The sequence below is a fragment of the Neopsephotus bourkii genome, unplaced genomic scaffold (assembly GCF_033783945.1).
Source record: "Neopsephotus bourkii isolate Nb327-2 ecotype Australia unplaced genomic scaffold, CSIRO-AGI_Nbou_v1 NB_580, whole genome shotgun sequence".
Classification (NCBI taxonomy): Eukaryota; Metazoa; Chordata; class Aves; order Psittaciformes; family Psittacidae; genus Neopsephotus; species Neopsephotus bourkii.
Window position 1 is genome coordinate 409916 of NW_026901081.1, and position 25288 is coordinate 435203.

At 51.1% G+C, this 25288-nt stretch overlaps 1 protein-coding gene across 1 annotated transcript; it reads left to right on the forward strand.

Moving 5' to 3' along the window:
* Window positions 1-1610: 1610 nt before the first annotated feature.
* On the forward strand, window positions 1611-25042 carry RNF169 (ring finger protein 169). The gene is made up of 6 exons (XM_061351331.1): window positions 1611-1969; window positions 13082-13158; window positions 19194-19340; window positions 20304-20416; window positions 21388-21496; window positions 23534-25042. Exons 1-6 carry the CDS (start codon window positions 1615-1617, stop codon window positions 24713-24715), a joined length of 1983 nt encoding a protein of 660 aa, XP_061207315.1. The 5' UTR covers window positions 1611-1614; the 3' UTR covers window positions 24716-25042.
* Window positions 25043-25288: the final 246 nt, after the last annotated feature.

A 25288-nucleotide genomic window follows, 5' to 3' on the forward strand; every position in this document is an offset into this window, starting at 1 on the left:
AGCTGGTGTAGAGGGGCTGTGCATCCAGAGCGGGGGAAAGGAGGCAGCAAAGAGCCAGGCTTTGGGGATGAGCCAGACAATGAGGCACGGGCATGGGATGCTGGCTGCGGTGAGCTCAGCGCTCAGTGAACCCCAGCTTCGTCCCCATGGAGCCATTCATTGGCAGTCTCAGGAGCACATCCCTGGGGTCTGTTCCGTGCTGCCTCCCCTTATCCCCTTCCTCCTCCAGGCAGGGTTTGCAGAGGGACGCTCTTCCAGTAAAGAAGGGATGAGGAGAGGGGCTGCGGCACCCAAAGGCACGCGTTTTCCTTGGGGAAAAAGGGAGTTTTCCTTCCCCCCACCCTGGGAATGGGGTCCCCAAGGGACCCTGGAGCAGGGGGCACCCAAAGGAGGCTGTGATCCCATGGGAAGCCTGTGCTGGAGCAGGCTCCTGTGGCCCCTCAGACAGAGGAACCCGCACTGGAGCAGGTTTGCTGCAGGACTGGCAGGGCCCTGACCCCATGGTGGAGCCACGGCTCCTGAAGGATGCACCCCATGGAAGGGACTGGCACTGGAGCTGCTCACAAAGAGCTGGACCCATGGGAAAGACTCATGCTGGAGGAGCCCATGGAGGGAACCCGTGATGGAGCAGAGGAAGAGTGCGAGGATCCTCACCTGAGGAGGAAGGAGCAGCAGAGACAACGTGGGATTAACTTCCCTGGGCAACCCATTCCAGTGCCTCACCATCCTCACAGGGAAGAGCTTCTGCCTTATCTCCAACCTGAGCTTCCCCTGTTTCAGTCTGAACCCATCACCCCTTGTCCTATCACTGCAGTCCCTATGGACACCCTGGCACCCCAAAACTGCCTGCTCCCCCGGATCAGCCTGACCTGGGAGATGGGGCCTGGAGAGCCCTCAGGGTGGGACAGAGAACGTGGGAACAGGGGACATTTCCCCACCAAAGGCACTCACAGGACAAGACGCGGTGCAGAGCTTCAGCTCTCTGCAGGGGTCCTTGCCACAGGGGGGTTAGAACGGGATCTCTGGCAGATACTGTCCCAAATAGCTCCTGAGCATCCAGCCCCCCTGAGCAGAACTTGGTTTCTGTGGCTCCAGTTCATCTCCTGGCCCAAAGCCCTGCAAGGGGAATGGCTTGAACCTGCCCGAGGGGAGACTGAGCTGAGCTCTTAGGCAGAAGCTCTTCCCTGTGAGGGTGCTGAGGCGCTGGCACAGGGTGCCCAGAGAAGCTGTGGCTGCCCCATCCCTGACAGTGCTCAAGGCCAGGTTGGACACAGGGGCTTGGAGCAAGCTGCTCTATGGAAGGGGTCCCTGCCTGTGGCAGGGGTTGGGGCTGGAGGAGCTTTAAGCTCCCTTCATCCCAAGCCGTGAGCATCGCTCTGCAGTAAGCACCAACCTCCCCTACAACCCGTGCTGCAGGAGTGAAGAGGGGGCTCGTCCTTATATAGGATACCTCATGAATATTAACTAGATGGGCGTGGTCAACGTGGCGCGGGAGCCGTGCTGCGCTCGGGGCTCTCCTGACTTTAAAGCAGGGGGCGCGTCCCCTCATGAATTATGTGCGGTGGGCGTGGCCTCGCCCCCCCCCAGCGCTCTGTCCCTTCCAAGAGTGAGAAGATGGCGGCGGCGGCGGCGCCCGGCGGACGGGCCGCGGTAACGGCGCGGCGGGGCCGGCGGCGGCGGGCCCGGCCCGGGGTGGTGTCGGAGGAAGAAGAGGAGGAGAAGGAGAAGGAGGAGGTGTTGCTGGCGGTGTCGGAGTGCCCGGGGTGCCGGCAGGCGCTGGTGGAGGCGGTGACGCCGCCCTGCCGCCACTCGTTGTGCCTCGCTTGCTTCCAGCGCTGCCTGCAGGGCCCGGGCCTGTGCTGCCCGCTCTGCCGCAGCCGCCTCTCCACATGGGCCCGCGCCGAGCCCGCCGCCACGACGGCTGCCGGAGGAGGAGGAGGAGGAGGCGGGGAGCAGCGGCAGGAGCAAGGTGCGTGTTCAGCCCCGACGGGGCGGGAGGGCGCAGGGAGTTTGTGGGGCTCAGCCCCGTCCTGCGGTGGTGATTATGGGGGGGAGAGGGTTTGAGCGCGCCCTCCTGTGCCATGGTGGGAGATGGGCCCTGAGGGGCAGCCTGGGCTGGGGGGGGCCGTGTTCCCCCACATCAACATCTCCATGCCCCCGTCGTGCTCTGCACCCCGGCAGTGGTGGGGAGCAGGAGGGTGACCCCCTCATAGAGCACCGTGGGCATGGTGGGATGGGAGGTGTGAAGAGTGGGTGGGAGCAGGGTGCTGGCAGCATCTCACCCCGTGCTCATCCGTGGGGATGGTTTGGTCTCTCCAAGCGGCTGCTTGAGCCCAGCAGTGGCACATTGATGGTTATTTGTGTAACAGCATGGACCGAAAAGGGAGTGCTTGCGAGGGTGCTGCCCATTGGAAGGGCTGCAGATGGGGTGGGTTTGTGTTAGAGGAAGGCTCCTTCGCAGTGGGAAGCCCCGGTCCCTTGTTGACACAGCGATCCCATGGGTTCGCAGTTCAGGCTCTCAGCCCTCCTCCTCCGCTCCGTGTGCTTCCTTTGGGAGGAACTCCCCTCCTTCCAGCCCGAGGCGTTGCTCTCTCCCCATGGGAGCCAAGGCGCTGCGGAAGATTCCCCCCTTGCTGCTGTCCAACCTCCCTGCACGCAGGGATCGTGTTGCTTGGCGAGGCGCCTGCCCGAGTGCTTCGCGGTAGCAGCGCTGGTGGGAGCCCTGTGGAGCAGCCGATGGATAAACATCCTTCTGCCATGCCCATAGCGGGCGGTTTCCAGCGTGTTACCGGTCTCCTTGGTCATGCTTGTGTCTGCACCCTCTCGTTTCCTGCGGGCAGAATGAGCAGGCTGAGCCTCAAGGGCTTCAAGCGGTGCTTTGAGCTAAGCCCGTTCACCTGGAGGGGAACTGGGAGGGTTTGCTGAACCAAGGAACGGAGGGAGCTGAGCCAGGAGGCTGGGAGCAGTTCCTCTTTGGGAGTATCTAGTTCCTCCTTGGGAGCGGTTCCTCCTTCCTGGCCCAGCCAGAGGAGGGACCATAGGAACTCCTTGAGTCCATCTCTGCTCCGGGGCAGTGGTGTCAGGCATGCTTAAGTATTCCCAGCTTGGTCTGAGCTCGCAGGGGGGGATATCCAGCAGTGGCACAGGGAGGCTTGTGCAGTGCCTTGGTTGTTATGAGGGAATAGTTTTAATTCTCTGCTTGAATGGATTGTCTGACATGGGAATATTTTGCACATCTTGGGGTGCTGAGGCGCTGGCACAGGGTGCCCAGAGGAGCTGTGGCTGCCCCATCCCTGGCAGTGCTCAAGGCCAGGTTGGACACAGGGGCTTGGAGCAAGCTGCTCCAGTGGAAGGGGTCCCTGCCCGTGGCAGGGGTTGGAGCTGGAGGAGCTTTAGGCTCCCTTCCAGCCCAAACCAGGCTGGGAGTCCATGCAGCAAGGCACATGGTTGTTGTGCTGGTTGTCATTTTCTGCCTACCTGGACTTCCTAACACTATGGGATGTCTTGGAGAGCATCGTGGAGGGTCTTAGTGCTGAGAATCATGGAGCCATAGAACCATAGAATAGTTAGGGTTGGAAAGGACCTTAAGATCACCCAGTTCCAACCCCCCTGCTGGGCAGGGACACCTCACACTAAACCATGGCACCCAAGGCTCTGTCCAACCTGGCCTTGAACACTGCCAGGGATGGAGCAGCCACAACTTCCTTGGGCACCCATTCCAGTGCCTCAGCACCCTCACAGGAAAGAGCTTCTGCCTTATCTCCAATCTAAACATCCCCTCTTTAAGTTTTAAGCCATTACCCCATGTGTCACCTTGTACACCTTGGGTGTCATAGGCTCTAAACTGGCCTGGAGTAACCCCTACTCATGCTGTACTCCACGTTTCATGCCATAGACCTTGCCACCATAAAATGACACTTCAGGCTATGGAGCCATTGGGTTCATAGCTGATGAAGTGAGATAAAAGGAGCTCCAACAGCAGTTCTGATGCATTTCTAGCTTAGGCTCAACCTTGTCCTTAAGTGGCACCAAGTGTCTGTGTCGGGCTAAAAGCTGTAAAGGTAACTGGCCACTTATGATGTAAATTGGGCCAGTAGTGTGTAAATCAAAGGTAGTTGATGTGTTACAAATGGTAGGACCTACTACATGTAGAGAGTGAGCAGTGGATGTGGTTTGACTTGATGTTAGGGATTGATATCAGATCTTGATGTTACTGAGTCTCCCCATGGTTGAGGTTGGCAGGGATCTCTGTTGACCCAACCTCTGCTCAAAGCAGGGTCACCAGGAGCAGGTTACCCAGGAGTGTGTCCATATGGGTTTTGATTGTCTTATATCAAGGTTGGAGACTCTTATCTCCTCCTTGGGCAGCCTGTACTGGGGTTTGACCACCCTGACAGTTAAAAAGTGGTTTCTGCTGCTAAATGGAACTCCTTGTATTGCAGTTTGTGCCTGTTGCTTCCTGTCCTGTCACTGGGCACCACTGCTGCTCTGTAAGGGAGTAGGTGGCCTCTCTGCTTGCTCCATGGGCATCTCTATACCATACAGCATGTGGAAAGGCACCTTATGTGCTGGTGTAAAACCAGATCTTGAGTTCAGGATGTATTGCTTTGCTAAGAAAGGTTTCTGATATTCAAAGAGCTGCCTGGTGGAAGTCTTGGAAGGCAGATAAGTGCAGCAGATGGAGGCGTGGAGACCAGCTAGCCAAGAAGAAGGAACAGAATATGTTCACAGCAAGGTGCTCAGCCTGATTTGGAAGGAAATGAGTACATGCACGTTTCTCCCAAGGCAGATGTAGTTCCTTGTGAATCAGGGCTAAAGAAGAGGACCTTGAGCAAAAGGACAAGCAGATGAGGTCTGTATCTTCTCAGCAGGCACAAGGCCTACCTTCAGTATGAAATCCTCACCACACTGATAGATTTCTGCCTATCAATCCTGCCATTGCCATCCCAGATTATAGCTGACTTCAGGGAGGCTGGAAGATTGCTGAAGAACAAACATTTCCCCTATAAACTGGGAAACAAATCCAGTTTTCCAAGGCAAAGGCTTGTTACGTTGATCATGAAGTTTAAACTCCTAACAGGAAAGTGCTCTGGGAGGAATGGAATAAAACTGGTTTATGGAATAGACCCCCACGTGTTTTGGAAAGGACCAGGGCTCCCTTACACTGAGTTAGGATCAAGTGGACCTCAACCATTCCTCATAGGCATCCAAATCCATTCATACAGACAGCAGAGGGGGATCCCACATCCACCTTTGTTCCAGCCTCTGAATCCTTGGAAAATTTTGCTTAATATCTAATCAGAATCTTCTCTATCAAAAGGCAGTTGATTCCTTTTGTCTCTCTTCTGCCTGGTCATGATGCACAGTTATAACTGATGCTCTTGGGAGAGGGATGGGGTTGAACACAGCCTCCCCCTCCTTCCTCCGAGGCTTTTTTTGGCTGTGGTTTCCCTCTTCCCCCACTGGCCCAAACCAGTCCCAGTTACTGAGCATTTCCTGGGGATTCCTTCATTTCCTCTCATTCCTGTTGCCCTGTCACCAGTTCTCTTTGCCTCCGGACCACAGCGCTATGAGGTTAGAAGCGGCAATCCCAAGGAAGCCTTTCCCTGCTGTGTGAAAAGCAGGGATTTACTTCCTACATCAGTCTGATTAAAGCCATCCCTGCCTCTTTTTTAGCTCCTTGCTGCAGCATTCTTGGTGTAGAGCTGTTTGATGGGAAGGAAATAAGGTAGGGATGCTTCTTCAGGAGCAGTAAGAACCATGCCATGAGACTATCAGAGTCCTTTTTCATCCTCTCTCCACTCATCCACAGTACTTAAAGTATTTCTCCTCTACCATTCAAGCCCTTAATGAAGAGAGAGATTAGGCCCAGACCCAGAACTAGCCCCAGTGGCCACTCTGAGAGGCTGTCCTGGCATAGCACTGGGTCATAAACTCTTGGAAGGTCATTCTCCAGCTAGTTGTGCATCCATTTGAATGGTGGTTATGCCTAACTAGCAGTTTGTTTCTCACTGCTTCCAAGAATGGGTTCTTTTATGTGTTACCAAATGGAAAAGGCACAGTATGTTTTTGCTTACTGTTATTCAGGATGCTGAGGAGGGGGTTACCTTGGAAAACAGGGATATATCCGGTCCTTTTCAACCCTAACTATATGATCTATGATATGGGAGCTAGAGAGTGAGGTGGGAATCAGCATGCAAGGAAACCTCATGAAATGAGCCTGTGTGCTGGTATTTCAGCTCCATCTAAGACCAGTCCTGCAGTCCCAAGCTGGCAGCTCTGCAGGGCTGCATGCGTGGCTCTGAGAGCACCAGGAGAACATTCCAGCTTCTGTGGTTGTGCAGTGCAGTGCCCCTGAGCTCGAGTGGTCTCCATGGGCCCAAAGGTGTTGGTGCTAAACCATATCGAGCATCTCGTAACCTGTCCTCATGGGGTTAACCTATTGCTCCTTACTGCTTCTCCAGCTGGGACTCTGAGCTTCTTCCCTCCAGTGCCTTCATACCACACTCTGCCTCCCCAGGCAGCTCTGTTCCTTCTCCACACAGGCAGAAGGGCAGGATTTTGAGTTCATGGAATCCCACACTGGTTTGAGTTGGAAGGGACCTTAAAGCTCATCCAGTTCCAACCCCCTGCCATGGGCAGGGACACCTTCCACTAGAGCAGCTTGCTCCAAGCCCCTGTGTCCAACCTGGCCTTGGACCCCATCCAGCCTGGCCTTGGCACTGATTCCTTTATAGGGGTTCCTACTCTCATATTTTCTTGCTTTATTTCCTTACACTTTTCTCTCCTGAGCAGGTTTTGGACAGTGCAGAGCAGTTTCTGCATGGGCTTCTCACAGGTACATGGGTGACCCCTAACACAGCACATCCTGCTGGGCATTAACTTTCTCTAATATGGATATCTTGGTCTCTACAGTGGGTAAAACACCTTCAAAGCCCCAGGAGCTGAACTCACATCGTTACTTGTTTCCCCCCCCATCCCCTAATTTCTCCATCAAAGGAGATTGGATTGAATCCATTCGAGTTGTTCTTACAGAACTGGTGTTTGTGCTTTGCCTGTTACCTTCTAGATACTTGCTAATGGACTAACGCTGGTTGTAGTACCCATGCACATACTGAAACTAAGCCTACTGTTTCAAGGAGCTGCTTTCCTCTCATTCCCCTACTTCTCCATGACCTTAAGGAAAACTCCTTTGCTCCAGGAAGCTTCAAAGATGACCACAACAGTTCAGAACTTACCAAGGGGGGATTTCACCATCTTTCTGAAGCCACCTTTCTGTGTCTCCCTCTTGCACCTGCAGACAGCATCTCCATCTTCCATATTGCCTTATTCAAAGCCTCTTCCCAGGAGTTACTGCCCATAAGAGCACACATCTTGTGGATTTAGACCCAATATGGCCCAAACAACTCTCATATTTGCTGTGACTGGTGCTTAGACACGGGGCAGAGGCATCAACCAGTTCTTGGACACATTCCTGGAGAGGTCTTTCCATTTACAATCTATTGTATTCATGAACTTGGTACATCCCTGCTGGCTTTAATGACCTTTTATCTATTTATACCACTGTCTATCATAACATCTATTTAATGTATGTGCATCTTGTGAAACCCACAGGTTGATGTTCACTGTTAGCTGTCCATAGAAACCAGGCAGGACAGATCAGCCCGATGGATGAGAAGCAGGATTCAAGTGGGTTCTTCTAAAATACCTTCCTTTTTCCATTTCTGAGCATCTTTATTTGCCTCTTGTTCTCAGAGTACCTGATCACAGGTAATTTTTGGTGAACACTGAAACATTGCTCTTGTGAACACTCAGGCTTTTGCTGTGCAATTATTTCTCTGCCCCTTCCCATTAACTGATGGATTTCTTTGTTCTCTGTCTTGCTTTTAATACATCCCCTTTCTGGTGGCTCTTTGTGCCTTTGTAACAGCTCTCCAAGGCAAACTTTTGAAAATGAAGAGGTGGAGCCAGAGGTGCAGGGAAAGCGATGATTTCTGTGCCCAGCATCACTGCTGGGGAGCTGGGATGCTCTATTTGGAATATAAATAAAGCAAAATGAGGTAATTCTCCCCCTCTGCTGTGCTCTGTTGAGACCCCCCCTGCAGTCCTGATCCAGCTCTGGGGCAGCAGCACAAGAGGGACCTGGAGTTGTTGGAGCGAGCCCAGAGGAGGCCATGGAGCTGCTGCGAGGGCTGGAGCAGCTCTGCTCTGGAGCCAGGCTGAGAGAGCTGGGCTGGGGCAGCCTGGAGAAGAGAAGGCTCCTGAAGGGGAGACCTTAGAGCAGCTCCAGTGCCTAAAGGGGCTGCAGGAAAGCTGGAGAGGGGCTTGGGACAAGGGCATGTAGGGCCAGGCCAAGGGGAATGGCTTGAACCTGCCCGAGGGGAGACTGAGCTGAGCTCTTAGGCAGAAGCTCTTCCCTGTGAGGGTGCTGAGGCGCTGGCACAGGGTGCCCAGAGAAGCTGTGGCTGCCCCATCCCTGGCAGTGCTCAAGGCCAGGTTGGACACAGGGGCTTGGAGCAAGCTGCTCCAGTGGAAGGGGTCCCTGCCCATGGCAGGGGGTTGGGAATGGAGGAACATTTAAGTTCCATTCCAACCCAACCCATTCCATGATTCTGTGAAAATCTGTTGGGAAGACTTGTCTTGGGGAGATCACTGCAATCACTGGTACTGGTCTATTTAGGCTGAAGCACGTGGGGGAGAAATGACAGCATGTTGATAGCTATCTACCACATTAACATTTTTTAGTGTCATCTTCTGCTTCAGCAGGAACTCCAGGCTCAAAACTCGACTCAGTCTATTTTTGTCCCATTTGTCTCTGCATGAGAAGTGGTCTGGAGCCTGTTACATTATGAGAGCTGTTTTGGGATGAAAAACCAAAACTTTTTGGAGGGTTACATTTATGTTTTCAGTAGATCAGTCCTAGCTTGGCTTGGATCTCGTCTCCTGTTTGCTGCACCACAGATGCCCACAGCAGGGCAGGGGAAGGGGTCTGGCATCCCTATGTGCTCTCCTACCAGGATGTGACAGCTCAGAGTCTTCCTGCAGCTTCTACATTATTGATTCTTCCACTTATGATTTATGGCTGAATTATCCTTGTTTCCAAACATGCCCCAACGCACCATTGCCACATCTTCATGTAATTTAATGCTCTTCTAAAGCTGCTAGAGAAACTGGTTGGAAAACTGTTTCCAAACCTCTCCATAGACTGAAAGCTTCTGACTCCTTGTTTTGTGCTTTGAAAACCTCAAGATCTCATCTTCAAGTATAAACACCAACTGCTGGGAGTTAAGTGAAAACCTCAAGGTTTTGATTATCCCAGTCAGGAATAAAGGGGACAAGGAAGCTGCAAAGTTTGCTGCAAGATTCCATGGATCATGCATGAGGATTCACTGCTGCGTGTGGCAGGGCTTTGGCTTGCCCCATGGCATTGGTTTGGCAAAGCCTAGGAGCCTCTGAACAACAGACAGGGAACCAAAGGGTTTCTGAATCGAGTTCAACTTCGTTATTCATCCCATGTTGCTGAATTCACCAGATGGATGTTCCTGAAGCTTTTGCCAGTATAAAATCTGCTGGTCAGGGGTGAGGAGTAATGGTGACAGTGTGTAATGTACACACAGTGTGTAACACAATTCTGTGTAATGTTGAAAGGATGGAGTCATTCGGGGGCTTGAAGCTACGAGTCAAATGCCTCTTGTAAAGAGAACCAGCCTTAAGTAATCAGAAACTCTTTTGTCTTCTCAAATAGTGCAGAAATCCGTTGTTTTTTGCCCAGATTGAACACAATGGGATGAAACTCTTGCCTGCCAGCACAAAGGAGCAGGAGGCCAGGTCTGATCCTGCTGCTGTGACTCAGTTATCACTGTGTTCAGGAGCATCTCATGCCAGGCTTCCAACAGCCCTTCAAAGTCAGTGTCATTCAGAAACCATTCAGATAACTCAAGAGGAAGAATAAGCTGGAGTTTTGGTCCAAATCAAGTAAAAGGCTTTTTGTTCCCTCTTCTTACCCATTTTATTGTTCTCCTCAGCTATAGCACACATTGAAACAGCTGAGCTGACTTGTCCTGGAACTGAACATCCAGAATTAGAGCAGGGAGGAATGTGTGTGATGCTCTGATCATCAGAGCATCTGAATGCTCTGCAATGCATCAGATGCCCTGGAACCACCCAGTCTGGTTCCATTTGCTGATAGAAGCATCCTTGGCTGGGGACAGCCACTGTGCAGCATTGCCCTACCCGAGAAACCATAATGGGGTGTTGTAAATGTTACGGAGCCACAGACTGGTTTGGATTGAAGGGCACTTAAAGCTCCTCCAGTCCCAACCCACTGCCATAGGCAGGGACCCCTTCCACTGGAGCAGCTTGCTCCAAGCCCCTGTGTCCAACCTGGCCTAGAGCACTGCCAGGGATGGGGCAACCCCAGCTTCTCTGTGCCTGGTATTGGACCACATTACCTAAACCAGCACAGCTTCATGGTTCCATTATTTAACATCTCTTCTGGCTTGCTGAACCTGTGTAAGCAATGAAACAGTTGATGTGGCTTCTTTACCACTGCATGTTTCCCTAGGGTTAGTCAAAGATGCTTTTATTACCCTGGAGGGAAGAAATAACACCTTTTTAGGCGTGGAGATAAGGTCTGAGACAAGCCTTAAACAGAAGTAAGTGAAGTTGCTTGCAGGCACGTTACACATTGCTGCTGCCCTTGGCACTGCCTCCCTGGACATTCAGCTTGATAAAATCCCCCAAGAACTGGGAATGGCTCAAGGACACAAGGCAAACAGCCTGGGAGAAGCTGGTGGCAGGTTTCCAGCAGGAGGGAGGAATGCAGCCTGGCCTCCCCAGCATCGCCACCGCTCGGGATTTCTATGGCACATGTGGGGATATTTGGGATGTTTTCCTTCAAAAACAAGCTTAGCTCATGCAGGCGTGTGAGGGAGAGGGAATGGCAGCTCCTTAGAACAAAGCCTTATCATCTATATGGCTCATATTTGATTACAAGAGTGGGTTTTCCCCTTTTAAAGTATGAAAGCAATACGCTGTGATTTGTGCAGCTCTGGCCTTGGCAGCATTCTCTCTCCGTAATTCCTTGAGCAGGAAGTTTGCATTCACAGTGGTGAGGAGGGACTGAAGTTGGGGGGCTTTCCTCTAGGAACCTTAAAACCAAACCTGTGGAAAGCAGGAGGTGCAAGGAGGGTTTAGTCAGTCTTTAAAGGGCATGTTTGGGCATGTTCAGCACCAGGGCTTGGCCTGTCCCTGTCCCAAGGAGGAGGCAGATCACAGAATCAGCTAGGTTGGAACAGACTGTATAAATGTGGTCATGAACCAGAGGATGCCCATGGGGGCATCTGGTTCAAGCCATTCCCCTTGGCCTGTCCCTACAGGCCCTTGTCCCAAGCCCCTCTCCAGCTTTCCTGCAGCCCCTTTAGGCACTGGAGCTGCTCTCAGGTCTCCCCTTCAGGAGCCTTCTCTTCTCCAGGCTGCCCCAGCCCAGCTCTCTCAGCCTGGCTCCAGAGCAGAGCTGCTCCAGCCCTCACAGCAGCGCAGAGGATGCCCATGGGGCATTCTCTGGTTGGGGTTTGATTTACTTATCCCACCTTTCATTCTGGACCAGTGTTATTGAGGAGTTAAACACTTCCCAAATAAAACATGGGGCAGAGCTGTTGGTTTATGCCCTGTAATTTACAGAGCTGGGAAAAGGAAATACCACTGGTGTTTCCTCCTTGCTTGCATTCATAGTATATTGGGATGATGCACCCTGTCTGGAGTACTGATATGGGCTGAGTCAGGATGGTTGTTCAGTGGTTGTCTATAGAGCCAGGCTGAGAGAGCTGGGCTGGGGCAGCCTGGAGAAGAGAAGGCTCCTGAAGGGGAGACCTTAGAGCAGCTCCAGTGCCTAAAGGGGCTGCAGGAAAGCTGGAGAGGGGCTTGGGACAAGGGCCTGTAGGGCCAGGCCAAGGGGAATGGCTTGAACCTGCCCGAGGGGAGACTGAGCTGAGCTCTTAGGCAGAAGCTCTTCCCTGTGAGGGTGCTGAGGCGCTGGCACAGGGTGCCCAGAGAAGCTGTGGCTGCCCCATCCCTGGCAGTGCTCAAGGCCAGGTTGGACACAGGGGCTTGGAGCAAGCTGCTCTATGGAAGGGGTCCCTGCCCGTGGCAGGGATTGGGGCTGGAGGAGCTTTAAGGTCCCTTCATCCCCAACCATTCTGGGATTCTGTTTTAGTTGTTCCCTTTCCCCTCCAGGTTCCTCTGACTGCAGTGCAACTTGCCCAGGCTTGTCCTGCACAGCAGCTTTGAGGCTGACATAAAGAAGGGAGTCATTTGGGGAGTAACAGACTCCAGGGATGGAGGTTAAACTATAACCCTGTGCCAGGATGCTTTTGCTTCCTCAGTTCCCGAGGGGGAAGGGAGGAAGCAGGAGCAGGATGGGGAATTCCTGCCGGATGGAGCAGCCTATTGCCTTCACATCACTGACCTCAGGAGCAAGCCAGAGCGGAATAAAAGCTGTGCTTGCTCTGGGACAGCACCCAAATGGCTGTGAAGGGGGAGTGAAAACACTGTGTCCCTGCCCATAGCAGGGGGTTGGAACTGGATGATGTTAAGGTCCTTTCCAACCCAAACCATTCCAGGATTCTGTGAGTCTATAGAATGTTTTCAATGAGTTAATTTAAACGAGAGAAGAACATGGGTGTCAATTCAGGGTGTTGTGCTGCTGCTGTCAGCCTGTGTTCCATGGGTGTCTGGCTGGAGGAGCTGCTTTAAGCCCGGTTTCATTTCTGGGCCTTGGATTCCCTGTGACCTCTTAGGGCTGTTACTTAACCTCTGTGTTTACACCTTCCTAATACTCCCCTGGTTGCTTATCAGGACCGGTTGAGAATCCCAAAGGACAGTGCAAAGTGGTGTTACGTTGCCATCCTCCTCCTGATGTTCCTATGTTAAACTGAGCTCTGATAGCATGGTCATAACATAAAGATATATAAAGATATGTGGTTGTGGAGGCCATGGAGAGCTTATCTTCTGGGAATGATGGACACTCCCAGTCACTGTGTGCTAAAACCCGATTCCTTTTTGTCTCCCTTTCTCTTTCCAGACTTTATATTCAGAGCACCCATTAAATTAAGCAAACCGGGGGAGCTCCGAGAAGAATATGAAAGCCAGCTAAGGAAGGTACAGTATGCTGGGTAATTGTGGGGTTTCTTCCAGAATAACTTGGGATTTCCTGCAGGAATGGCATCCTACCTGCAAGGAAACTTGAAGGGCTTCTTATGGACTTAGAGGAATGCCAGAGAGCAACTCTTCATTAAGGACTGTAGTGATAGCACAAAAGGGAATGGGTTCAAACTTAAACAGGGGACATTTAGGCTGGATGTAAGGAAGAAGCTCTCCATTATGAGGATGCTGAGGCACCGGTACAGGGTGCCCAGAGAAGCTGTGGCTGCCCCATCCCTAGCAGTGCTCAAGGCCAGGTTGGACACAGGGGCTTGGAGCAAGCTGCTCCAGTGGAAGGGGTCCCTGCCCATGGCAGGGGTTGGGAATGGATGGTCTTAAGTTCCTTTCCAACCCAAACTGTTCTGTGATTCTATTCCTGCTCAGTACAAAGGTCATTTATTCCCTTTATGCTGTTCAGCCAGTTCAGGAACATACTGGCTGTTATCCAGGATGGAGAAGCCAGATTTGCTGTCTCAGGCTGCCTTCCAAACTATGGAAATGTCCCTTCCATGGTGGACCTCAAGAGACTGCTTGGTTGTGCAGGGTTTATAGAGCATCTGTGTTTGTGAATGCAGTTCCACAAAGGCTTTTGCAGCATGAGGCATCTCGTGCAGTAACATCCTTCTCAGAAACTCTCTATTCTAAGCTAGAACTTTCTGCAAGAGAAGAAATGGCATTTCAAGACAGAAAACTGGGAAGGGAAGGAAAGGTTTTCAGCTGTTTTGGAGTTAAAATCTGGGGAAATATTTTTTGTATTTAAAAAGGGATTTTTATTATTCTTTTTAAAGCCTAAATCATTGAAACCATCTCCAGTAACTTGTCATTGATGGAAACTGGCTGCCTTTTACGTGAGGAACATCACTGTGAAAGCAATTTCTGCTGCAGCCGAGCAGATAACGCATTCCAGTGCAACCTCTCTTGTGAGAGTCACCTGTAACTCCCTCCAACATTCCCATTTCCACTTGTAGCTCCTGCTTCTCTCACCCCTTCCTCTGCCAGGACCTGTGCAGCATCCTGCCAAAGCAGTGTGGACTCTGCCCCGATGCTGGTGTCACTGTGTCAGGTCCTTGATCTGTGTGAGGGTGTTGCTGTAAGGTGGGTTCAGCCACTCGCTGATCATGGTACCTGGTGGGGAAAAGGAGTTTTTCATCATCAGAGGGTTTTCTTTGGGGTTTCACTTGAAGATCTCAAGCATAGAAAGGGCTGGGAAGCTGATACGGAGTTAGAAAACAGCCTTGTCCACTGAGGAGGAAAATGATGCTTAGGTGATATTTAATGTAAATGACTAGTCTAGGAAATGCAGATTTCAGAGAGGGAATCTTCATCAGGGACTGTATTGATAGGACAAGGGGTGATGGGTTCAGATTGAAACAGGGGAAGGTCAGGTTGGAGATAAGGCAGAAGCTCTTCCCTGTGAGGGTGCTGAGGCACTGGCACAGGGTGCCCAGAGAAGCTGTGGCTGCCCCATCCCTGGCAGTGCTCAAGGCCAGGTTGGACACAGGGGCTTGGAGCAAGCTGCTCCAGTGGAAGGGGTCCTGCCCATGGCAGGGGTTGGAGCTGGAGGAGCTTTAAGGTCCTTTCCCAAACCAGACTGTGATATGTGGGAAGACAGTTAAAAGCTTGTGCGGAATCAGTGGTGCTGATGGGCAATGTCACTTCAGGATACTGGGAGAACTTTGGCAGATTATGACCTTCCATTAGCTGATCTTAAGCGATGCAAACCCCTCTGTGGTCCAGGTGACATTCACTAGGTAGGCAGCACGTTCTGTGCATAAAGTCTGGTGACTTGTGGTGTCTTTAGCTGTGGTGAGGTGCTTTGTTGAGAAACAGTTGGTTTAGGCAGCAGTGTAAAGCTTAAGGGCACAGAAATCTTATTCACATAAAAATCAAGTTTATTAGTAAACATCCATCACTGTATTCCATAGAATCAGATCACAGAATGGTTAAAGCTTAAAGCTTATCCTGTTTCATCCCCCTGCCATGGATGGGGACACCTTCCACTAGAGCAGGTTGCTCCAAGCCCCTTCCAAGCCGTTACCCCTTGTCCCAAGCCCCTCTCCAGCTTTCCTGCAGCCCCTTTAGGCACTGGAGCTGCTCTCAGGTCTCCCCTTCAGGAGCCTTCTCTTCTCCAGGCTGCCCCAGCCCAGCTCTCTCAGCCTGGCTCCAGAGCAGAGCTGCTCCAGCCCTCGCAGCAGCTCCATGGCCTCCTCTGGCCTCGCTCCAACAGCTCCATGTCCCTCTTGTGCTGCTGCCCCAGAGCTGGATCAGGGCTGCAGGGGGGTAATTCACTATGTTCTTTCACTGTAACCTTTAGGATGAGCAGACACAGGGCACCTTTGGCTTAAAGAAGAAAATAAGCTTTTTATATAGGTATTAACTGTAAACCTTGTTGGGATTTCATAAATCTCTCCATAATAACGAGTGGGAGACCTTCCATGGTGCTCTTGGAGCTCACTCATCATTGATCCTGCCAGACTTGTTGCTTGATGTCTTTAATCCTGCTGCAAAGCCAGAGGAGCCAGAACCTCCTGAGTTCATGAGTGCAGGATCTTACCTCTGCAGCTCTTCCAGGTGCTTCCAGCCTGACACATTCCTGGATCTTCCAGAAGGGTTAAACCATCTTCTCTCCAATGGTCCACAAAACATTGCATCCGTGCAGGAAAAGTGGGTGCTTTGCCACCTCCTGTTAATCCTCATCACTCCATTACTGACTTCAATATTACCTGTAAGGTTCAGTGAGCACATTTGGAGCATGATGAGGCTCCAGCTGAAGAGGTTTCTGCAGCCATCATTTGACTTCAGCTAGAAGCTACCATGTGCCAACACCTTTCGCTTCTCCACCAGGCAAAAGGAAACACTTCTAACATGTTTCTGACCTCTTAGGCCTGGCTTTGTCTCATTCCTGTTCATCCTGATGCCTTCCCCTTTTGCTCACTGCTGATGGGATGTAGGTTTCTTTCCCTTGCAACTTCAACTCCTTTTTGCTGAACCTCATCTGAAGGAGCTTTGAATCATCGCCTAAGAGGAAAGGACAAGGTAATTTTGCTGACTCAGTGGCACCTTTTGCCTTATTCCAGGTGGAATTGTGCCTGCTGCCACTTAGTCAGAGTTTCTTGGTGTCTCTGAACTCCTGAATTAGGAAAGAGGAGAAAACTCAGGTTTGGGAATCAAGGCCTGTCTATAACCAGGCTCTGTGTGTCAAGGCAAGAGGTTTCGTCTCAGCTTCCCTGCCTGTTCCACAGGGATAACCCACACTGGCTCTCCTCCTGATGAGGGGAGAGGAGCATTCAAAGCTTTTACATCTCCCAGATGTGAGTTGCTTTGTAAAGCCTCACTCTTGACCTGCTTCCCAGCCTTTTGCAGCTGAAAACAAAGCAGTGTTGATGCACTGGAGACTTTCTTACTTGAAGTGGATCATCTCCTAGTGTCATTTTCTCATCTGGCTTTCAGCATGACATGAAGTGTTGGCTGTCTGCCCAGGACAGTGAGATTTTCTGTCCCCCTCTTCTATACATCACACTTGGTGCCCTTGTATTTTGTATTTTCCCTAAGGAGAATCTCATTCCTGTACCCTAAAACCCCAAACTCACCCTCTTAAACTGTCTTTCCACCACAAGCAGTCTGCTTATTGCCTGTTATCACACGTAATCAGGAGGGAAACTCCTACCTGAGGCATGTGCTGACATGCAGCTGCCAGCAGCATGGGTAGATGGAGCAGGCTGAGGGAGTGAGGAAGCAAACCCGCACAGTTCATGGAGCAGAGAAGATACCAAACGTGAGTTTGCCAAGCTTTTGGGACTTAATGTTAGGATCAAGAGGGATGTTCCCTGAAATGGGCATTTCTTGAGCAATTCTCAAGGGGAAAAAGGATTCATTGCTTGTACAGCTTTTTTCCTGCAGCTCCAGTAGCCAGAAAGGCTATGGACAGCTTAAAATGCATTTTCTGATCACTGATAGCAGCTGGGGGTCCTGCATCCAGTATTCCAAAGATGCTCCTTGGATAACTTCTCCCAGGGGAGATACTTCCCAGGAGTTTGTTCCAGCTTCTAGTCCTCGTGTCCTATTGTTTGTAAGTAAATTCTCTGGGAGATAATTCACATGGAGCTGCTTCAAATGACTTTGGTTTAAATAGTGCAGATCTTACCCTTAGAATTCTGCACCTAAATTCCTCTGTTGTATCCCATTAAGTAGGATTAAGATCCTGGTGTTGCTTTGTTCACCTTTGGCGCAGCTTGTGCTTGAACCCCACATGAACTGTGCCATTGCCCCCAGTCCTTGAATATTCCTTCATGTTGTTACATACGCTTGTGGCTTTAGATTTGGGAATCAAGTATTATTGTAGAAGACAGATAAAATGAAAAGGTTTCCATATAGTTTTCTTCCAGGTGGGAAGTATGGAAGGGACATAAGTGCTGGGAGGTAAAACTCAATGTGAGGTTGCTTTTCAGCCTTTAAAAAGGCTCCTTAAAGAACTTGGCTTTCAGATACTTAAAAAAGGCTCCTTAAGGTGCACAAATACTGTTCATGAGACATATAGCAGAGTATTCATCATACCTGCATCATGTGGCTCTAATCCATATTAGTCAGACACCGGGTTGTAGTTATTGCTCGAGCTTATTAATAGATCAGGAATTTAAAGATGCATCTTAAACCAGCTGGAAAGGAGAAGTCAAACCAGTCTTTGGAAGCATCTTCAGACACCCATCATCAGGCAAAGAGTGGCTTTGTGCCTGGTTCCTACCTTCTCCCACTTCTCTCTTCCTTGTCTCTGGGGGTTTGGAGTCAGTAGGATTTGGGGCCTTGTCTGTCTGAAGATCACAATGTGTTTTTCATGTAATGCATCATGGACGCTGTTTTCTTTGTCAGCCTCATGGCCATGCTTTGGGGTTTTCCCCCTGCTTCATCAGGGAATTAAAATACTGAATATTTTGGGGAGAATGAGGATCTGTGGGATCAGTGTGGATGCCTTGAGCTTTACTGGAGAGCCCCAGATCCTGCAGCACTGCTCTCCTGCGAGGCAAGAGGGAAATGGTGGCAGTGTGAAAAGGTAGGGAACATAACAGAGCATCTGAGGTGCCCACACTCAAATGTGAGGAATCAAGAGAAGTGTTTGATTTCCGTGTGCTTCCCCATCACTGTGATTCATCAGCGTGATGGAGATCAGTCAATCAGAGGTCAGGCTTGTTGTCTCACACTTACACACCACCTTGGGTGGAGGAAGGAGGAAAGACCTGGTGTAGATACACATCTGTGAGTCTGAAGTCGAGGAAGAGATGAGAAACAAGCTGGGTGAATGGCTGGGTAATGAGGGAGGAGGGAGCTGGGTGATGTTATCCAGGGATGATGGGCTGGTGCTGGCTGAAGGATGTACCACAGAGCCTGTTCATCAGGAAAAGGTGGTGGGAAGGAGGAGAAGGGGGTTCTTGCTGATTCTAAATCCTGGCAACTGGGGAGCTTGTCTCTGCTCGTGGCAGGGGTTGGAAGTTGGATGAGCTTTAAGGTCCCTTTGATCCAAACCAGTCTGGGATTCTATGAATTGCTGTATCTGTCCCAGTTTAATGCAGGTGATGCTGTCTTTATGTCTGCCAAATTGTGTCTTGTGTTACAGGCCGTTTGAAGACTGAAATTGAACTGTCACAACTCGCATGTTGTGCACAGGTTCTTGTCTGATTGTCTGCAAGTAGATAAAAGCTTTTGTCTCCATTTCAGAAAATACCATGGCAGAGCAGTGCCTTTGCTCTTTGGCAAAGAAGATAATATCCATGATACTTGTGTAGGGTGCATGACCATGAAGGTGTTGCAGAAAGAAACTCATCTTCACGTTGGGAGAACTCCCGTTCTCATATTGTGAGAGAGGCATTGACTCCACTCTGGAGCAGAGAAATAAAGACACAAAAGTGAATGATGTGACCAAGCTCTTGCAAAAGCACTTGTTGGCAACCATAAGACTTCCAGCCTTTGTAATTCTCCATCTCTTTTGTTGTTCTTTCCAGCTGAGAGAAGAAAAACTACAAGAGGAGAAAGCTTCTGAGGATCTGATTCACAAGTTCGTTCTGGATGATGGGGATGTAGGAAAAAGAAAAATGGAAGAGCAGCAGAAGAAAGAGGAATCTTTAGTGCTTAAAGTGAACCAGGAGTGTGTAAGTAAGCTTGGGCTTCCCTTCCTACCCGCATTAGACCCTGGCTGGTAGGTGAAGTGCTGCTAAGGCTTAGTCCTGGATCAAGAACTAAGGTTTTTTGAAGACCTGGAGTAACTGAGTTTCTCCTGTTCTGCTACTTTAAACTGGGAGTTTTCCAGTATTGACACCTTTATAGCCCCTGAACACTATGAGCTAATAGATTATAGACACGTTAGTGAGAACTGTCTTAGGTTTCTTATGACTCTAGATGTTCTTCTAGAGCTTTATACCCCCTTTTACCCACTGTGCTTGTGACTGGAGGAGCAGCTCTTCCAAAGGCAGCAGAGAAACCTGGAGGAAACCACTCTGCATTGTGTATCCTCAGTCTTCAGGCATATACATATACATAACCTTATCTAGGTGTTCCTGCTCCGGCAGGGGGATTGGACTAGATGATCTTTTGAGGTCCCTTCCAGTCTCTAACATACTGTGATACTGTGATACATATTGCCACAAACATTCCTCCATGACTCTTCTATGTGTAGGTGTACAATAGTGTAGTCCAGCAGATGCTTCCTGCTGAGGTTTGCCTATTTCCCATTTCAGTTGTGAGACTCAGCAGGAAATGCTCTTAACACTTAAAAGACTGATGGGGTGAGATGTGGGTACTGGATAACATCCTATAGTACCTTTGTTGTAGGATTATCTCATGGTTCCTTGATCAATAAATGAACTTCCTTCAGTAACAGCTGTACATAGGTGCTATGTGCTTATTTTGCATTATTTATGCTTTTGGGGCCAACCTTTGAGCTGTTTATCTCCAGAGCAGCATGAGCACACGTATGTGCTGACACGCTGCACTCGGTTTACCTCCTGTTGGTGTCATCAGGCTTTTGGCATCTTGGATATCTTTGCAAGAGCTGTATTTTCCAAGTGGTTCTTTCTGTTGTACATATCAGTTAACTCTTCCTTGGTTGACTCCAGTTTCCTGAACGTCTCTCGGATTCAGAGAATGAAGAACCATTCCAGGGCAGGCAGACACATCGATCAGCTTTTGTTTCCAAGACCAGTGCCTACTCCTTTGCTTTCCTTTCAGGGTAAGAGGCTAAGGCTTAACTCAAGTTGATTGATGATGAATTACAGATGTTTTGTGACTGTTGTTCTAAAGGTACCTGAGATGCTTTAATTAAAATGGGTATTCCAATCCAAAGTAAGTAATGCTGTCTCTGGAACTGTAGAACAGACTAACTGGTAGAATATGGAGTGAGTCTGATTGCCTCCTACCTGCTATAAAACCCTGGGGGTTAAAGTTGTTCATGTTCATCCCATGGAGCAGAAAAATCATTGTAGATTTAAATGACAGAAATCATGGGATGGTTTGGGTGGAAGGGACCTTAAAGCTCCTCCAGTCCCAACCCCTGCCACGGGCAGGGACCCCTTCCACTGGAGCAGCTTGCTCCAAGCCCCTGTGTCCAACCTGGCCTTGAGCACTGCCAGGGATGGGGCAGCCACAGCTTCTCTGGGCACCCTGTGCCAGCGCCTCAGCACCCTCACAGGGAAGAGCTTCTGCCTAAGAGCTCAGCTCAGGCTCCCCTCGGGCATCATTAAATCACTGAAGTAAAACATCTTTAGGTTTGAAACCATCGCATTAATAAATCATTAAAGTACACAGCTCTTGTGGGGAGCTCTGGCTCCTTCTGCAGCACAGAGGTTAAAAGATAACAGCAGCCCCAAGCCCCTTACCAATGCAAGCTGCTGCATGGTGCAGTGGCAACAGCTGAGTAACTCTGTTTCCACGTGAGAAGCACAAGGGTTTCCATAGCATCCTCATTAGCTCCGACCTCAATTAGCTACAAGTAGGTGGAGGTGTCAGCGTGTTTAGTGAGGAGCCCTTCAGCACAGCCGAGGATTCTGAGGCTGATCCAAGATTCCTGCATCCCTTTTCCCTGAGGGTGTAGGAGGCACCTCTGGCTGCCAAGGCTGATGCCTCCCCCACAGGCAGCTGTGCCAGGGCTGGTTCTTCCTCAGGTCATGAACAATCTCCTGTTTTTCCCCATCTGCTTTTTAGGAACCTCACCACCAAGGTGGAAAGGAGTCGGAGCTGCAACGACACCATTCAGGAGAGATCAAAGAGCAGGCAGAGATCAGCCCCAGCCAACAAAACAAAGGTAGGGGCTGCGTCTGCAAGCAAAGGCTTTATAAAGTGTCATTGTTCTTATCTGAGGTTACACAGCACCAGGAAGCTGGAGATATGAAACATGGTGGTGGTGCTGCCGGTGCTGTGTTGTCACTGGGGAGCCAATCACTTCCTTGCAGCTCCCAATAAAACCCTGCTAGGTTAGAAATCACTGAGCAGGAAAGCAGCTTATGGAGTCGTTTGTCAGCACTGGAGGATATGGAAGTTGGAAGGGTCCTCACGATGCTTTTGTCATTCAGTTTCTTTTCAAGGGTAAATGCTGGCTGATTAAAGAGAGATCTTTTAGAAGTTTAGGAGTAAAATCCCCTTTTCCTCCCTTTCCTCTCCTGTTCTTTCCAAAGGTGTTTAAAGGTTTAAACTTGCAGTCCTCCATCCCTGGCAGTGTTCAAGGCCAGGCTGGACACAGGGGCTTGGAGCAAGCTGCTCCAGTGGAAGGTGTCCCTGCCCGTGGCAGGGGTTGGAGCTGGAGGAGCTTTAAGGTCCCTTCCAACCCAAACCAGTGTGGGATTCTATGAAACAGAGCAAAACTCATTCCTTTTCTAGTGTTAGAATACTTCCTTTTGTACTTCCACCCTATGGGAAGAGCTGGCCTGGTCTTGTTTCCCCTTGCATCCAGCAGCCAAAGTGAATCAACCCTATCTGTTCCCCTGTGCAGGGTGAGGGATGCTTTGCAGTGCACACAGTGCTTCACAGTGAGCAGTGATCACAAAGCAGCACTGCAGATCTGAACTGGGGGGTTTGAGGCTCTTCCAGCAGTAGTCACTGGGTGCCTTCCACTCCTTGGAGATGCCCTTTGCAAACACTGTTCCTTGTGCCATGCCTGGCAGCACCACTGAGCCCTTTGCCCTCATAGGAGAAGCAAATCCTTGCACTTTCACTTGCTCTTGCACTAATCTCTGTCTCTGGAGCTATTCTCTGCCTCCTTTCCAACGTGCCTCTGGCCCATGGGGTCCTGGTGGAAGCCAGCAGCAGCTTCAATCATGGGAGCTGTGAGTGCTCAGCCTGGAACAGCTCCAGTGCTACTCTGCCAGGGCTGCTTGCTAGGATGTGATAGAAGCATGGAATCACAGGCTGGGTTGGGTTGGAAGGGACCTTAAAGTTCATCCAGTTCCACTTGCTCTTGTTGAACCTCATTAGGCTTCTCTCCTCCCGGTTCTCCAGCCTGCCAAGGTCCTGCTGAATGGCAGCACAGCTTCAAGTGTATCATAGAGTCAGAGAATCCCAGGCTGGTTTGGGTTGAAGGGACCTTAAAGCTCCTCCAGCTCCAACCCCTGCCACGGGCACGGACCCCTTCCACTGGAGCAGCTTGCTCCAAGCCCCTGTGTCCAACCTGGCCTTGAGCACTGCCAGGGATGGGGCAGCCACAGCTTCTCTGGGCACCCTGTGCCAGCGCCTCAGCACCCTCACAGGGAAGAGCTTCTGCCTAAGAGCTCAGCTCAGTCTCCCCTCGGGCAGGTTCAAGCCATTCCCCTTGGCCTGGCCCTACAGGCCCTTGTTCCAAGCCCCTCTCCAGCTTTCCTGCAGCCCCTTTAGGCACTGGAGCTGCTCTAAGGTCTCCCCTTCAGGAGCCTTCTCTTCTCCAGGCTGCCCCAGCCCAGCTCTCTCAGCCTGGCTCCATACAGGAGCTGCTCCAGCCCCTGCTCATCCTCGTGGCCTCCTCTGGACTTGCTCCAGCAGCTCCATGTCCTTCTTGTGGTGGGGACACCAGAACTGCACACAGTGCTCACGCTCTGGGGGTGCAGCCCAGCACACGGGGGGGTTCTGGGCTCAAGCGCTCACTGAAGCCGGGTCATGGGGAGCTTCTCCTCACCCAGCACCCCAAGTCCTTCTCCTCAGGCTCCACCCAACCTATAGCTGAGCCTGGGATTGCCCCAGCCCAGAGGCAGGTCCTTGCACTTGGCCTTGTTGAACTCCACGAGGTTGGCATTGGCCACCTCTCTGGTGTGTCAGCCACTCCCCACGTGGTCCATGCTGTCCTCAGTGACAAATGTCTGAGCTGTGGTGCTTTGCTTTGCAGGTCAGCAGCACGTCCACGCCGCTGGTTGGGGTTCTGTCATCCACCCAGAACAACCGCTGCCTCTCAGCCCCGGACCTGACAGCAGAGAAGCGCCTGGTTCTCAACCCCGTTTCATCCCTCTCAGCCCTGCACAAGCCAGAGAGATCCATCAGCCCCGAGAGCAACGACAGCATCTCCGAGGAGCTCAACCACTTCAAGCCCATCGTCTGCTCTCCGTGTACTCCACCAAAGAGGCTTCCTGATGGCCGGGTCCTGAGCCCCCTCATCATCAAATCCACCCCCAGGAACCTGAACAGGAGCCTGCAGAAGCCAACGACCTACGAGGCCAGTCCAAGAATCCTGAAGAAGTGGGAGCAGATCTTTCAGGAGCGCCAGATCAAAAAGACTCTCTCCAAAGCGACCCTCACGTCCTTGGCTTCAGAGCATGGGGACGATGCTACAGCTCCTGACATCACCAACTCCAGCAGTTGCAATAAGGAGCAGCCACACGTGCAGGATGATCACCTTCCACCCGACACCACAGGAGACCCTCACCCCGAGCTGGATTTCTTCCCTTCCATCAGCGAAACGAAGCTGGGGAGAGGGAATGAGAAGAGCAGAGATTCCCAAGCCTTAACCACAGATGACAGCGCTGCTGATCCAGACGTGAGATCCAACATCACCTCCCTGAACCCACGAGCATCCGAGGTCCCTGATCTAAAGGTGAACGCCTTCATGGACAAATCCTGTCTGAGCCTCGGCTCCAAAGTGCTGGGGAGGAGAGTGCTGGGTGTCAGCACATCGCTTCCCGACAGCACGGCGCTGAAAGCACCGGGGAAAAAGCAGCTGAAATACCTGAACAACAGCGAGTTGATCAACGTCCAGAACAGCACCTGCAGCTCGGTGGAGAACCTCCTTGGGGAGCAGCCCCAGGCCCTGCGCCGGGGCCGCAAGAGACGCTGCAAAACGAAGCACTTGGAGCACAACGGCTCCGTCAAGAGACTGCGGCACCCGGCGGGAGAGGTGGGCTTGGTGCCCGACGTGCGGGACGTGGAGCAGAAGCTCCAGCAAGAGGAGGAGGACAGGAGGTTGGCCCTGCACCTCCAGAGGCTTTTTGACAGCGAGAACAGGACAGTGGAGAGGCGGAAAGTCAGAGTGGAGCGGTACCTGCTGCGCTCCAAGAGCACGCTGGGTGCCAAGTAGCACTGGTGGACGCTGTTGCCTTGCTAGAGGACCATGAGGTTTATCAGATTATCCCATAGGAAACCTATTTTGGGTCATACTTCCACCCGCACAGTTGGTTTTCTCATTGTTGGTGGTGAGATGTTGTAGGTCCAGTTCAGACCGAAGCCAGAGTCCTTTCAGCTGAACGAAACCAAGAGGGGTTGAGGGAAAAGTGCCTCAAGTTTTCCTGGTCCACTGGTCTGAAAGATGTGTGCATTGTCCCCATGAATACACTGCAATGTATATGCAATGTACCTCTGCATGCAGGTGGTGACATTTGGGTTCCCCAGCTAGGAGGGTTGTATGAGGAGCTCATCCACTCCTTGCCTTGCTGCTTCAATAGGCCAAGGGAAATCAGAGCTCTACTCATAGAAAGTAGGGTTTTCCCATCCTAGAAAGTCTTCTCCTCTGCCTGTCTTATTGTCTTCCTTATGTTGTGGATGTCAGTGTGTTCGAATGACCCAACTTAAGGGCTGTTAGGAGGGAGGCTGATCTGTATTTCTTCTAGGAAGTACCAGACAGATCCACATGTAGTACTTACAAGTGAATGTA